This window comes from Diadema antillarum, unplaced genomic scaffold (genome assembly GCF_040938485.1).
Source record: "Diadema antillarum isolate AM-2024a unplaced genomic scaffold, OU_Dant_1.0 seq00001666_RagTag, whole genome shotgun sequence".
NCBI lineage: Eukaryota > Metazoa > Echinodermata > Echinoidea > Diadematoida > Diadematidae > Diadema > Diadema antillarum.
Window position 1 is genome coordinate 690,827 of NW_027272364.1, and position 16,053 is coordinate 706,879.

The 16,053-nt window shown below is 37.9% G+C and overlaps 1 protein-coding gene across 1 annotated transcript in view; it reads right to left on the reverse strand.

Moving 5' to 3' along the window:
• The window catches only part of LOC139711534 (uncharacterized), a 129,054-nt gene that overhangs the window by 32,883 nt on the left and 80,118 nt on the right, over window positions 1–16,053 (reverse strand). Inside the window, exons 3-4 of the mRNA XM_071623411.1 lie at window positions 12,865–13,013; window positions 11,534–11,715 (exon numbers count right to left, since the gene is read on the reverse strand). Coding sequence (XP_071479512.1) covers window positions 11,534–11,715; window positions 12,865–13,013 — 331 coding nt within the window. The remainder of the gene's footprint in view (window positions 1–11,533; window positions 11,716–12,864; window positions 13,014–16,053) is intronic.

Genomic DNA, 16,053 nt, shown 5'->3' on the forward strand with positions numbered 1-16,053 from the left:
GATTGACCTCCAAATCATGTTTTGGTGGGCAGAGCTTATGGTGACCTTTCACCCACTTCCTCAGAAAAATTGCGCCCTTCAAATGCTCGCACTGCAGTCAAAGCACGTGCTGCATATCACTTATTTAAAGAGAGATTGATGGGAAACTTGGAAAGAAGCCACACTTCTCCTCCTAGCTCTGAAATTCAAAACTGTAGAATCCTCAAAGTCTTCCTTGGCCATGTGTATGGACAATAATTTGAATTATAATTGCAATTGCAATATTGTAATTCCGCATTGCAATTACGTTTCTAAACCAGTGTGCAAACGACTGAGTCCAAGCTAATACTCCTGCTGAACAGACTTTACTCAGACCTCCCCCTGAGTGTTCTCTGGAGACAAAACACAGGGTCACATTTCACAGATATATTGTAGTTAAAATCAAAACAACAGGGTGAATGATGAGTGCGCCATCTTAACAGGGATTGCTTCAAGACCTTCTCTGGGTATGTTGTTCCTACAACTGCAGTGAAATCAGTCATCCCTGGTTGTTACTAATGTAGAAAATGTGTATCATCAATGCATATTATCAATGCATTATCAATCAGTAGCATGCACTATGGTAAAGTGTGCATGTACAGGCTTGTATTATTATCTACAAAAGATGATTGAATTACTGTTTTCTTCATTAAAATATGTTTCCCATGTAAATGCATTTTATTTCTAATTGCTTAAGGATATCATTAGTACTTTAAAGAGAGTGGAGATCTTAAAATCAGCATCACTGATAAAAGCATTAAATGCAACAGAGGATACCAATAGACTCGTGACATACAGTGTGCAGGCTGGTCGCAACAACCTTACCTCAAGTTCTGTGGCCTGCTGAGACAGGGTATTATCCGCGAATGTCCAGACAAGCACTCATCTAGATTTGATATTAGCGGATGAGCCAGATAAGCACAAGCAAGACCCTTTTAAGAAAAGTTGTGTTGGGTATACATGGGACACTGTTCATTTACTTTTCACTATGATGCTATGCATGATATTTGCATATTTTATAATTTGCATAATGTGGACATGAAATGGTATACTGTATACCCCATATATTTAGCAAATCTAATTTTTTTTGTGAATCGAGACTTCCAAACAATTTTGCGAGTTGTTAAATTTGCGATTGTGGAGTACAGAACGGATACGGAGAAGTGTGTGTGCACGTCACATTCATGTCGAGCTCAGAGGTGATATTTTCGTGTGTTTTTGAATTTGTGAACAGCACCCTACTCAAAATTTGCAAAAATACCACTCTCATGAAATATTTGGTGTATACAGTAGGTATGAACGGAAGTATACCTCCCTCTTGGTCTTTGTTAATTCTGGCAACAGCACTGTGGTTGTTTGAAATATACGTTGTAACATGGCGATCAATATCTATGTCCCAAATTTCCCATGTCCTTGTATTTGCAAGAGAATCATTGTTTTGTCTTTTCAGTTAAGTTTGGCATGAAAATCACGAAGACAATAATGTACCAGTCCATCATGCATAGATAATAGAGAGACTCAGAAAAGTGACGGCCAGATAAACCGACGTCAGACTGTCGTGCCTTTGAATTACCAACCAGCATTTGGCAGCACAAATCCCCTCTCAGAAGAATTACGTTTGAAAAGAGCTGCTGCATATACTTCGCACTGATAGCCGATGGGAAAATCTTGCAATTCCATTGAAGTCAAAGTGACTTTCTGAGTAATTCAGTAGGAAACGGCATGCTGGTTAAGCTGTCTTGAGGCTGGCGATGATAATCGCATATGTATGCAGATCTCAAAAGGCCTCCACGCTGATTTGCTCAAGCTGAGTTCGCTTCGTTCACAATTCTGTCTGCGCTAACAACAACATGAGGGTCTTCGAAATAGGCTGTTTCCAGAAATAGTGCAATATATAAACCTAAGTTTTTCAAAAGAGTAAAAAGAGCAGGCCAGGAAAAATTTCAAATTTCCAAAAGAGGCAAGTGCATGTGACAAAATGTTTCCCAAAATGGGAAGCCTATGCAGCCTGGTGTTTCCTATTATGACACTATGTGCTTACACTGTTTCCAAAAATGGCTAACTGGCACAACCCATGGATTCACTCATAATCTGAACATGCGACCTCCTTTTCTTTTCTTTTTTTTTCATAATCAACCAGAACTGAGCAAGATCCACGCATACATTACCCATTATTTACACACACACACACACACACACACACACACACACACACAGAAAAAAGTACACTAGTAAACAACTAGATCACAGCTCCTCAAACATACATTTATCATACCCTCATGTAGATGTATCCAGGCGGAATGTTTTGTAGTTGTTGTTGTTTTGTTTAGGATCAAATACTAACAATGGCAATGAGATATTTGCTGAAAACCATTATGATAGGCATTTCATCGGCACCATAAAACAAAAATAGTGACAACTGAACATTTTAACATGCCCATGATATCTACGTTGCATGAAACATACAATGTGCATGTACTGGTGCATAAATGTACATGTTGCTGTTTTCCTATTAATCACTGGTTAAGATTAACACATAAGAGAGCTTATAGAATACAACACATTGATATTGAGTGCTTCCTATCATAAGGTCTTTGTGGTTAAGAACGATTTCTCGTCAGTGGTTTTCCGGAGTGGAGTTGGGGGGGGGGGGGGGGTGGTATGAGGACGGTGAAGACCAGCTTGATATCAGAGCTCCAGTAACAGGACCCAATTCTCTCTGTCGAATTTGACAACCTGCGACTCCTGGTCTCGGCTGACAAGTGTTCACTCCTGATAGACTCTCCTGTAATCATTCTATGTTGGCGCCCCAAGGACGAAGGAAATGACAGTCTTCTTCAGCAGGCATGCTTTGCATGACAGATTAGCTAAACTGGGTCTTTCTACAAACATGAAGAGACAACAACTGTACATCCTATTAAACTAAAAGACTACAGAACATTGCCTTTATTGCTCATTTGACATGAATCTTATGTACAGGGTACATGTACTACTAGTACTGGTAGGATTGTCCTACATGCATTCCAATTCCATCAAGGAAAACTAACTCCACTTCAAAATACAACAATAACTCACATGCAAATCTAATAATGTGTGATTACTGTAGAGATTTATTTTGAACTGAATTTACTTTCCCTCCATTACATGAGCTCAGACAGGTTTCATTTCTTCGTATGGCATCCACATGTCACATTTCTCACGTAAGGTATGGTACACTCCACTCTCCTTCTATACATACAGTACCAGGGCACATCTCCATGTCCTACCAGTACATCAGCCATTGTTAAAATTTCCCTCCATTTCCATCGATTGGTTTTCCCGGTAATTAATATCTATTTGTGCAGCCGTCCTCGTTAGGAACTTACATAAGAGTCATGAATAGTAATCTATCCTTTATTGAGATCCTTTATTGAGTCTCTTGAATATTCAGGTCCTCAGTTGGTTTATTTGCATATAATGAATATTCATTGAATTTCAAGTGCTTAGACAAGAACCACACAATAAAATTGCTTGGAAGAACAGTTCGCCAGCAGATCTCATCCACGCAAGACCTCTGTGTCAGCTGTGTCCTAACCACTGGAAAAAGGAGAAAAACTATCCTACAGAAGCGACATAGTTCTTCCCTTACAAGCCTAGGTTTCTAACACAGCCCAATATCTTTAAAGTGATTCCTACTCAGAGAAATGAGCCATGAAGAAAGAAAATGTAGTGAAAAGTCTGTATACATAGCTCAACACAAGTACCTTACATTTAGAAATAGTTTGATGGAAATGATGGTGGTGTAGATGACTTGTGCACGTCCAGTCTATATCTTCATCAGAGTGATGTAACATAAATGGGGTCTAGGGCAATTACCCCCTGGGCAATTACCCCAGGCCCTTCCCCTGGCCCTAATCCTAATCCTTATCCTGAACCTAATCCTAACCCTAACCCTAATCTTTACTCTAACCTTACCACTAACCAGTATTTAGCGGGGGGGGGGGGGGGGGGTAATTGCCCTCTGGAGGTAATTGCCCGGATACAACATAAATGTTTTATTACATCAAAGTAATGTAAAAGTGGAAATTTTCGCGGTGTTGAAATTTACGCACATTTTGGGCAACCAGAAACTAGCGTGAAAATAAAGCATGCAAATATTTTTGCTTGCTGTATGTTCCAGTAGTTCATGATGTCTTGATTCCGCGGAATTAAAAACATGTGAAACTCTTCTTGCCCGGCTGAGCGCGAAAAATTAGTCATGCGAAAATATCTGCTTTTACAATAAGCCATTTTTTTTCCTATTCTTTATTAATGTAACAATCAAAGTAATTCTGGCACTTTTTTTCAAACAAACGGCTAGCCACTAAGAAGAATAAAGGGTTGTTTTTTCTTTATCCAGTCATTCATGAACAATAGTGGGTTATAATGGGCTCATCTTCAGTGGAGTATGGAGACATACAGTACAATTATTGTGGTTATACTTGTAGCTAGTTGCTACCTAGAACAAAATAGTGGTTCTGTGAAGGCCATCCCTGTTCTTCCCACACTGTTCATAATATTATGTCATCATGTGATTGAATTTTGGATACTATAAAGCAAACATACAAACAGATGGAGATAGTAATAGCTCTTTTGGGCTGAGCAAAATTAACCCAATGAGGACGAGTCCTGAGTATACTAGGGCAGGTGTCTATGGGAAATGCGTGTTGTAGCAAAATCAAACCGTCCTCAATGGGTTAAGAAATATGTTTTATCATAAAATACAACACTTTTGTATGACAAAATATTTTACAGGTCAAATCGAGGAAAATATAATGTGATTTCAAATATGACGCTTCAGTACGCACTGTTTCACAATCTACAGCTAAGGGCTTTTTACACTTGTGTTTCTTAACCCCGGACTTTCTCTGACCCAGAACTATCGTTAGTCCCGTACCAATTTTTTCAGCTTTTTACACTCGCCAATTAGTCCCGTACTATCTCTTGTCCGGGGCTAAGGAGAAAACTGACCTTTTTACACTCATATTCTTAGCCCCGGACTTTCCAAACCACATGAATATTCATAATTATGCTGTGTACTGTACACGTACACGCACGCACCGGCAGCACTTGATTGCCTCGTTTCTGATTGGTCAGTGAGGGTCGGACTTCGTCTCCGTCGCTTAGCCCAGGATTATTTTTTTCATTCCGTTTACACTCACTTGCTTGGCACCGCAATTGCGGTGCTAACCCCTGCTATTTTGCAGGGCCAGATAGTACCGTACTATTGGTGGGGCTAGCCCACTTTGGCAAAAACGAGTGTAAACAGAAAGTGGGCTAAGGATAGTCCCGTACCAACGGTGGGGCTAAGGCCCCCCCTTAGCCCCACCGTTGGTCCGGGGCTAAGCAAAAATTTACAAGTGTAAAAAGCCCTCTAGTGTACAAGAGTATTCCGAAATTAAGAGTAGTGCAACATTACACTTTCGTTTGGCTCTGATGTGAAAGGGCCTGGCAGCATAAAAGTTGAAAGTTTATTTACTGTGCCTAGCAGTGCAAGCCAGAAAAGCGCTCACTTGCTCATTCTACACATACTTTTGCATGGACCACTCGAGAATCGTAAAATGTGCAGTGCTGCACTCTATGCGCAATTTTAGTGCACTGCATTCATCACACATTTCCGCACAGCACACATATTACAACTGCTTCTTCCCTCTCAATTGGCTTTACTGAAATCATCATTCAATCTGAAAGCAGCGTGAAGTGTCGTGAAAGTAAGACAAATCATGCTCAAAAGTGTTTTTCAATTCCGATTTGTATCGGTCTGAAAGAGCTTGAAGATTAAGTTTGGTGTGTGATATGCAGCAACCTTGGCGAGTATATCCACCTGCGTGTATAGATGTCCTGTCTCTGTATATCACCCATTATCACAGATCTAAGTACACCGGGAAACTTTCCTAAACTTAAGCTTACAATCTGCCACAGACAGAATTTTCCTTCCTTTAGTGTGCTGGACAGTACCCACCATGCTTACTTTGACAGGTCTTTTCCAACAATTTCTTTTGGCATGCACGAACAAGTAAAAACTTACCATGGTCTAAGTTTAGAAAAAGAAAGCCCTCTGACAAGTGTTCAAAGGATATACATGGAGAAAAATATATGCAGCACATGTACTTTTGAAAAATACACACTCTGCAATGAGGGATATTGGCTACAGCACAGCCCCAAACTTACATGCTCATATTTAATCATAGCTCAGCAATTTCTTTCTCATATCATCTGCTCAGAGAATCCATGGGATTATGTGGCTGTATTCTCTGTTTCAGTGAGAAATTACCAAGGGTAGCTATGATTTTATTTTTGGACCAGCATAGCTAAAAATTCTCAATCATAATAAAGATATCTTTAATACACATTAAACATATTGTATCACTGTGTAATAAGAAGCTGTATGAAGAGTTTGCCATTTTCAAGAGTCTACTCTACCCAAGAGGGAAGTGGTTCTAAATAATACCAATCAAATCTTTAAAAATGGGGATATACCAGATATTACCTAGGCAATACTGCGCAAACTTTAGCACAAGCTATGACAGTTCAGTATGTCTAGGTCCATTACCGAACATGGTATGGTGGGGCACCACTTACTGATTAGTTACATACGACCACTCAAAGGTCCCGTTTACCTTTGGGAGCAGTGTTTTAAAAAATGTTCAAGATATCACATTTGATGCATATGTGTAGGTCTGTTGTATCACGAAACATCCTACCATATCATTTTTTTTTACAATAAAGCCTAAAAAATAAGGAGATATCAGTACTTTCTCATTAAAGGGATCGTATAGTTTTGGTTGAGACCTAATTTCAGGTTTCTAACATTTTTTGGTGAGATAATGAGAAACCTCTTATGAAATATGAAAAGGCATGTAATTCTATAAGGAATTCAACGTTTATTTGATGAAAATTGGTTTTGAAATGGCTGAGATATCCAAAAAAGAGTAATTCTAATAAAGTGTGGGACCCACACTTTATTACGATCGCTTTGTTTTACTTTGTTTTTGGATGTTTCAGTCATTCCAAATCCGATTTTCATCAAATAAACTTTGAATTCCTCTTAAAATGGTATGCTCTGTACTATATCATAAGTGTTTTCTTGGTATCTTGCAAAAATTAAAAAAACCCAATTTTCAACTCCACCAATACTGTACTATCCCTTTAAACCATAACTGTTGACGGTTTAGTGTCGAAACATTATATTATAACTATCATTCACATTTTGTGTATTTAACAATACTTTCATAGCATCGATTAAACGGATTCAAATTTTTACAATGGTTGTTTCTATCCCTAACTCATGTTATCTTAGAACTATTTTAAAGCACTAATGCTGGGTTTTTGTTTCTGCTGCAAATGGTAAATTATGCCTTTAATTGCATGAACTCAAAATCTTTGATCATCTGGAAATATACAGTAAAATGCCACTTTAATTTGCTTGACTTAACATTTCTTATCTTATTCTCTACTGGAGCATGAGCAAGACCAAAATAACTTTCAGATGTCATGAGCAAAATCTACATGAATATATTTTTGTAAGGACCCATCTTTAATGTCATGTCCGATGATGCACCATTCACTTTTTCTTTTTTATCATCATTTTTTTTCTTTTAAAGTTGAATCCATGTTGTAGCGAGAACATCAAATTCATGATCTAGAGTGAATAAAACACTGATACTCACTTCCCTATACTTTGAAATTATTCATCAGAGGTACTACAATGTGAATTAGGCATATAATGTCAAATAGACCTCCAAGATCAGCCCTTTCAGGAAATCTACAAGGACAAAAGCAGAACTGGTCCTAAAACAAGGACAGAGCAGTTCCAACACCCTTTCGCTTCCCAACATGATAAAGAGCCCTCCCTGTAGAGAAAAGTGTGTGTTGACTGTAGCATTGTAGGATCACCAACATACCTTTATCCTGTCTCACCCTGTCTCTGTGACTTCTTTATTTACACTCACAGCAGTTCCGTTGCAGACTCTGGGCTACTAGCATCACTTCCAGTGTGGCACAAGGACATATGTTGCACTTATATTGTATTTACAGTATGTATCTTGTGCTCTCACTAATAGGCACAGCTTCTCTACCACTCTATTCTTATTACTGCTGAGGTAGAATTTTATCATCTTTCCAAGGAAGCTGACTGCTACAAACCTCCATGTTTGGACCCTAAGCATATAAATGTACTGTAGAAACATTTAGAGCAACTTCATTAATTTTGACATTTATCAGAAAGATTAGCGAGAAGAATATATTTTGGGGTCTTACTTTCACTTGAATATGGCAGCACTGATAACATTACAGTCACAAGCAGATTTGAGCAACCAAGCAACTTTCAAAATCGAGTGACTTGGTCAAAGATATCCCTTGATATTTAAATCATAATTCCACTCCATGTTTGATAATACTGTTTGATTAAGAAAGTACATTAGACAGACTGGTAGAGGTAACCCTCGTAACGTAAGCACATCATGGAATTTTCACAGTGTTTGATATTGTCACCAGAGTGATATTGGTTGTAATCATACATCACATACGTGATGTCTTCATCATCTCACCATTTTCCTGATTGCTAGGCATACTCTCACCAAATTTCCACTTTTTGAAATGAAATCGACAAGTACGAATTTTTATCCAAAATGCCAAAATGATGTCTACAGTTGCAATGACTTTACAATGGTGCCTCTATAGAGAGAGAGGTTTATAGTCACTAAATTATCAGCTATGAAGAACATTACTGTTTTGACATTTTATCTTTTATTTTTTAAATACACCAATGACATGCTTGTGATCGATGTTATCATTGCTTCATCTAATTTGCTGGCATGGTTTAAACAGATATTACTGTTTTGTGAAAACATGTGAATTGTCACGATTTGATTCTGTGTCTGGTGTCGGTAAAACTTCTACCCCTGTTAGTTTGATTTTACTCTTCCATAGGAAAGTCAACTCAAAACATGACACACTGTTTCACTCTTCAGGCAACTATATAAGAGGCCATGATTTGAATACCCCATGAAAGGTGTTCAGACACCTGAATTACCACTTTTGGAAACTCGTGGAAATCTTTTGATTACTGCGATCTGTGACATGACACACAATTTGACCCTGCTTGATTTTTTTTTTTTAAAGCATCGTCATAATTTGGTGCAAGCAGTACACTGTACGTGAAGAGAAACTCAAGTTTTTTTAATCCCACAATGCAACTTGCCACAGTTGGTCCGCCCACCTGGATGCCCAGGGTCCCTTTCCAGTTACTGTCGACAATTTTCTCTGAAACCGCGTGACAATTTGTTCTGAGCAGTGTCTGTGAATAATGGCAAATAAAATCAATTTTTGCATCTTAATGTAAAAACCGATATCTCCTGTGAGAGAAAGCGGCTGAAGATGACCGGCCCTCAATCAACTTTGTTTGATTTTCCTTGAACTTCCACTTATCTGTATAATTTGTCTCTAAGTGTCCTCAGAGGTTATTCCCCTTCAAGATAATCATGCATAAAGTCACACAAACTAAGATACTTATTAAGAGCGACATGGCTGGAAAGCAAAGATTGAACATAACTCTCAAGAGAGAGAGAGAGTACCTTGGGAAATAGAGGGTACACTTGAATTTCCTGTAAGCAAAAAGGGAATATCTTTGATCTCATTCCCGGTAACACTAGCGTCTGTCACATTCTAATTGCTCTAAACAATAAAATTAGAACTCATGTTCAGCAAAGATGTATACTGCCAGGGGCGGATCCAGGGAATTCCGTAAAGAGGGGGTACCTTTACAAAATTAAAGGGGGGGGGGGGCACACTCATCCCTCCCCAATTTTTTCTTTTTATTTCTTTTGTCTTAACAAAAAAATAAGGGGGGGGGGGCACCCGGTGCGCTCCCCCTGGATCCACCACTGTATACTGCCACCATGGAAGGAACTCCACAGCAATCACAAAGCCCATGAGAGGTTTCTCCGAAACCAAAGTGGCACTAGTTGTGACAAGCAATCAATGCAAATCACATTAGAGCCACAGAACTGTGATTGTTCAATGCATGCCTGGTGTAGTTCACTTGCTAACTCTTTTACTTAATAAATACAAGAAAGAAAGAAATTCTTCCCCCTAAAATTTGAAGAAAACATAAAAATGGTGTATTGTGGGAAAATAAAGTGTGATGATGAATTTGACATACTGTCTTCTTGACAGACTGTCTTGGCAACCATAAGCTGCTATGATATCACTGCTACCTGAATTTTATGAGTATTTGACAGTAAAACTGAATATTTTAAGGAAACACTTGAGATACATGGATTCCTCTCATATATTTACAATGGTGCATTTCTGAAATCTATTGATATAAATTTATCACATACAGCCTCTAAATATGTATGAATTACAAAATTAGCTGTGATTCTTCCATGAAAATATTTCACCTGAATTTTAAATCAAAATTTACTCAATGTGAAACAAGAACAAATGCTACTTCTGGGTCTATTCAAAAGCAATTAATTTGTGTGTTGTTATCACACTTTCAGAACAAAAAGTGCAATACCAATCCATCTGTTCATGTTTTGCTGATTAAAATCTCTTCTTGTCTTCCATTAGGCAAATAATTACTTCATGATAGCTGCTACAATATCTTCTAAACACATAAATTGCCAAAAAATAAAAAATAAACAACAACAAACTGGCAAAGAAAAATGGTAGAACATCTGCAATTGTTTTGCACAGATTAATTGGATTGCTTTTATTGATGTGAACAGCCAAACTTACTAACTGCAAATTAGAATGTTCCATTGGATTAACTGGGACTGCTAGCACACTGGGGTTAAAGGTCATCTTCAAGCTTGCAGACATATTCCTATGATCTGATATCACAGTTTAAATTAAATGAGCTAGACGGACAGTCACTGTTTCTAATTCAAGCATCTTTACTTTATGGCATGTCTATACCACTTTTATGAGGAGGCAGGGGATAGCAAGACAGACATAGATCAAACTTGAGTGTGCAATAAAGGGCTTCACACTTGCTAGGAACTCATTTGTTGTCATGTTTAAACATAGATCTATAAACGCTTTGTGTTAATCTGTTTCTCCAGTCATTTTAGGCCAGCTCTTTTCTAGGTTTTGTTTCATAAATGAAGCTATGCTTCTTCCAGACATACACCAGTTTGATCTCTATGATTAGATTGCAATTGTTGAGTCCGGTTTGCCCAAGCATTTATTTTAGCCATGGCACATACACTGTATGCTTATACTCTTATACTCAAGCGCATTAAAAGTTATGTGTTTGGTTGACAGTCCACAGAGATTGTGACATAGCTGATAAGTTATTTGCAGTTAGAAGTCAGTAAGGAGACTCATCTCTGTAAGAACGAACTCTAGGCAAACTGTAAATATATTTACAAAATGCACTTCAGAAACACGATCAGAAACGAGTTCTTTTCAAAGTGTGAAACCCCTTTAAATTAGCATGGCGGGGCATGTGCCTGGCACACGGGGAGGCAGTGGAGGATTATGCACTTACAGGAAGATGCCTTAGGAGGGAAATGACGCTGTCCGAGGTATAGAGAATGTGGCCCTGCTGCGAGAAGACAATCATGAATCCGTCTAGCGCCTCCAGCATCAGCTGGCTAAACTCGTCGTCAGACAGAAAGGACGGCTTCCAGTTCTCATTGATGGCGTTTTTCTCCGATTTCATCACCATGTCTGCTGGACGGGACGAGATGTGCACGTAAGATAAATACGACTACAGAAATGAGTTCGTGACAGTTAATCAAACACAAGCTGTAATGGAATATGCTACTATATTTATCACATGGATTTAAGCAAGGAAAGGGGAGGATAGATCAGTGATTAAATTCATAGACAAGGAACGTTGACAGAGTTGTTTTTTTTATAGGAAAACAATGGGTAATATGAGACTGTTTTTCTTATACAACTACATGTAGGAGAAGTTTTCTTAGGAAATCGATTGAGGACTTTGAACAAACAATTTTTTTTTTTGACATTTTCTTTTTTTTAGATGTAAATTATCAAAGGAGTCCAACATGCAAATGTTGTTGTTGGTAGTAATGGTACTCTGACTGGGGAATGTGACTGAAATTCATACAAATTTTGATTACAAATACAACAAAGAATTTATTGGAAATCTACAGGATTCTGGGACTTTTTTTTTTTTCTTCATAATTCACACTATTGGAAGATTGAAGGCAAGAATTCTTAACAAAATGATTATATATTCAATAGGAAAATTACTTTGTAATAACTAAAACAGATGTTAACACATAGCTATAGCCTGTAGTCTACAATGCAGGCACAATCACAGTACTCAGCTGATGGCATACAATATATTTTTATGACACGGCACAAGTATGATTGTTTTTGGTTTGGTTACTGGATCTTGCAAAAACACACTGACTGGATTTCATATGCATTCAAGGAAACAGGATGTATAGCAGTGTTTGCGGAAGCAGGAATGACATACTAGTATTCCCTTCAAGGACAGATACACACTTGACCACCTAGCAAGTAGCTAATATTCAAACCTGACCACTAGACAGTTTGAATGAGTAGGGTAAGAGGTAACATACAACTACAAGTGCAGACATCAAAATTCCAAAGCAGAATTTACAGGAAAGGAAACACATGCAGTGAAGAGTCTAGAAATTTTCCTTCCCTGAAAATGGATGTGGGTGTTTCTTTTTGTGTTGCTTTCTATCTGATCACATACATGTAGTTAATATTCAACGACTCTTTGCAATAAAACAGACATGACATCAGCCTGAAACGAGGTTGGCTAAGAATGAGGATGGATGAAAGGGTGGGGCTAGGATGCGGTAAGGGCAGTCGGCTTACCGTTGTGTGCCTTGAGGAAGTGTATCGTGGCCCGCAGCACGGCCGACTTGTCCAACTTTCTCGTCTTGGACGAAACCATTGAGCATAGCTCCTGTATGAGGATGTTGAACTGGTCACGCCGCTTCTTCTCACTAGCATTGCGAGACTTCCTGAGATTGGAAGGGAGCAAAAAACAAAATAAAACACAAATGCGAAAGAGTTAAGAAATAGATTGGAAGGGCACTACTGAAATGCAGCATTTTATACTCTGCTCTCTCAACAGGAAATGATGATTCAGGTCATCACAGAACAGCTAATCCTAACTAATGCACCGAGACATCCTTCTCCCAAGATATCATTGGTGCAAGTTGCCAACAAATCCTATACAAATTTGAAGTACTTAGTGTTTTCATTGCAGAAGAACTGACAGTAATGTTTAAAGCAAACACATACTGGTCCACCGGTACGTCCTTTGCATGATGCAAGAACAACATGTCAACAGGACAGTGTCAGATACAGGCATCAATGGTAGCACCATCATGTCAAGTAAAATCTTGATAAATAAAGACAATAAACTGTTGATCAATGTGAGATCATTACCATGATTACCAAAAGGAAATACAGTCAAAAGAAAATTGTGGAAAAAAGTAAAGTGAGGATAAAAATTGTTCAGAAACCTACTGAAATGGACAAAATTTAAAAGTCAAGAGAGAGCAACTATCACTACATTTAAATATATATAAGACTTCAGATGCTGTGCCACATTTCAAGTTAAAATTATGATGCTTGAGAAACAAAACAAACACAAAACCCTAGACTCAGGAGATAATTGTTCAGTATGAATGTATATCATTAAATGATGTAGAGAAAAATGATGATACATTTATGCATCATTGAAACTAAAGTGTGAAGTATCCAAGGTACTATCATGGGTTTCAAATGCACAAGACTGTATGCACTGATACAGCTAAGTGCTGGGATTTTCATCTCTGGTTTTTTGTTTGTTTGTCTGTTTAAACACACTATGTGTGTAAACACACTAATAACTTTCCAATGGTAACTAATATCTAACCATTCTAGGGATATCATTTGTCAGGTAAACAAATATCTCCTCTACAAATACTGCCAATGTACTTCATAATACAAACATCTTGTCAACATTTTATAACCAGCAGAGAGAACTACCACTCCATGCGTACACCAGTAAAATTAATTGATGAACTATGGCACATTGGAACAACTGAAAATCTTGACTCCCCCCCCCCCCCCCCCTCCCCTTTTCTTCATCTGTCTGGGAGAGCACAGAGTTTCTTCCCAATTGGTCTGTGAACTCAACTGGCATGATTTGCATACATGTGGAATATTTCAAAATTCTCATTGATGTTGGTATCACTACATAATATGTATGTTGGCTGTACACCTCTGGAATATAAGTTTGCACTGAACATAATATACATGTATATATAAGAATACACGTTACTATGCTCTGCTAATAGTGCATCCATATCTCCACTAAAGAAGATCAACGTGCCTACACACGTGGATAAACTTCATTTACTATCTTCTTGTCTATTGTCACTGCATACAGATTGCAAAATGTCAGACATTGACTCAGAGGCTGACATTCCAATTGATGACGCCATAACGGATATTTGTCCCAGATTTTGTCGTTCCATTGCCTTGAATAGTTGTTACCCCGTAGCCATGAACTAAATTCAGTGACTTTCTGGCAAAATACATTTTTGCGGTAAACAAACTACCAGTAACATTAGAAAAAAACCAGCTGGTTCTGTGACAACAACTTATATAATATATCCTGTTCCTCAAATGTCAATAAATTTTCACATACTATTTTATAGATCCATGCCAAATTCACTGATATACATGTGTAACAATATAATATTTCTCCTAATTTACTGTCTGTTCTTCTTCCTTTACCTTGACTTGTGATCCCTTGACTCACCCCAAATTTTCACCTCCATCTCATTTGTGAACTGCCCTCTCAAACTTCATCCATGTACTATGTTGTTAGGCCTTTTTTTTTGTAGCATGCCAGAAATCCATTGCAAATTATATTTTCAGCATATTTACATACACAGCCACACAGTCTTAATTGTAAGTGTGTCTTACTCCAGACGAAGCTGTCATGAGAATAATAGATACAGAGTATAAGAGATACCTTTGTGTATAACGCAGTGCTACTAGCATGAGAACAAAACGATCCAAACACTTTTGTATTGCTTAATTCTCTTGTCATGGCCACTACTAAAACATTGATCAATTCAGTATTTATTTGCATTGATAATTTGTCAGTCAGTTGCAATAAAAATGACATGATGGAAGAATTTCATGAATTTGAACTTTTATACTTGTTGATGTAAATGTATGCTATTATTAGTAAAAACTTAATAATCATTAAAATAAAAAGCAAACTTCATCTTAAGAAAGTGTGGAGAGAAACATTTACGAGCAAAAATTAACACTTCCAATGACATTGATACCTCCTGATCACATTGTGATGATATTCACAGGTGGGTGACACATGAAAACTACTTCGAGCAAAGATTGAACTCAGATGAGAATCTTGACTTTCTATCTGAGTTTCATAAATGGGGGGAGGGGGTATGTGTACTGCCCTCTTTTTAACGCATTGCTTCATCCATTCATCACATTTCATGAGGAAGCTCAATAATTCATTTTGGACGAGCCAAATAAGATCAAACTCGCAGCAAATTATCACATAAATGGAGAAGTGAGAATGGATCGGCCAGATGGAGAAAAGAAGAGCAGTTTGCTTCCTGCCACCCTGCTTGCAGAGACACATACAGATCACTTATGCATACAGGAAACAGGCCAAAGCTGCCTGACAAAGTACCTCACAGAAATACAATACTGGGTGCATTTACTGTAATTTCCAGCGATTTACCCACACTTTTATTTTCCCGAGAAGGTACTGTTCAAGAGGGGAAAGGGGTCCGTTCACTGATAGTAAAACGTGACCAAAGGATATCTTTGAGATATTCTAAACATCCATATTCTTCAGTTCGCAAAAGAAGTTCTAAAAATGTTCAGAAACACATTCTTTGGTAAAGTCAGACATGATTCATTCCCGTTTTTAATCTTAATAGTATCAATATCAATACCCACAGTAACTACCAGCAGACCCAACACTAAAGCTTGTTTAAGAGAGCAACATCATGCAAAAGATAG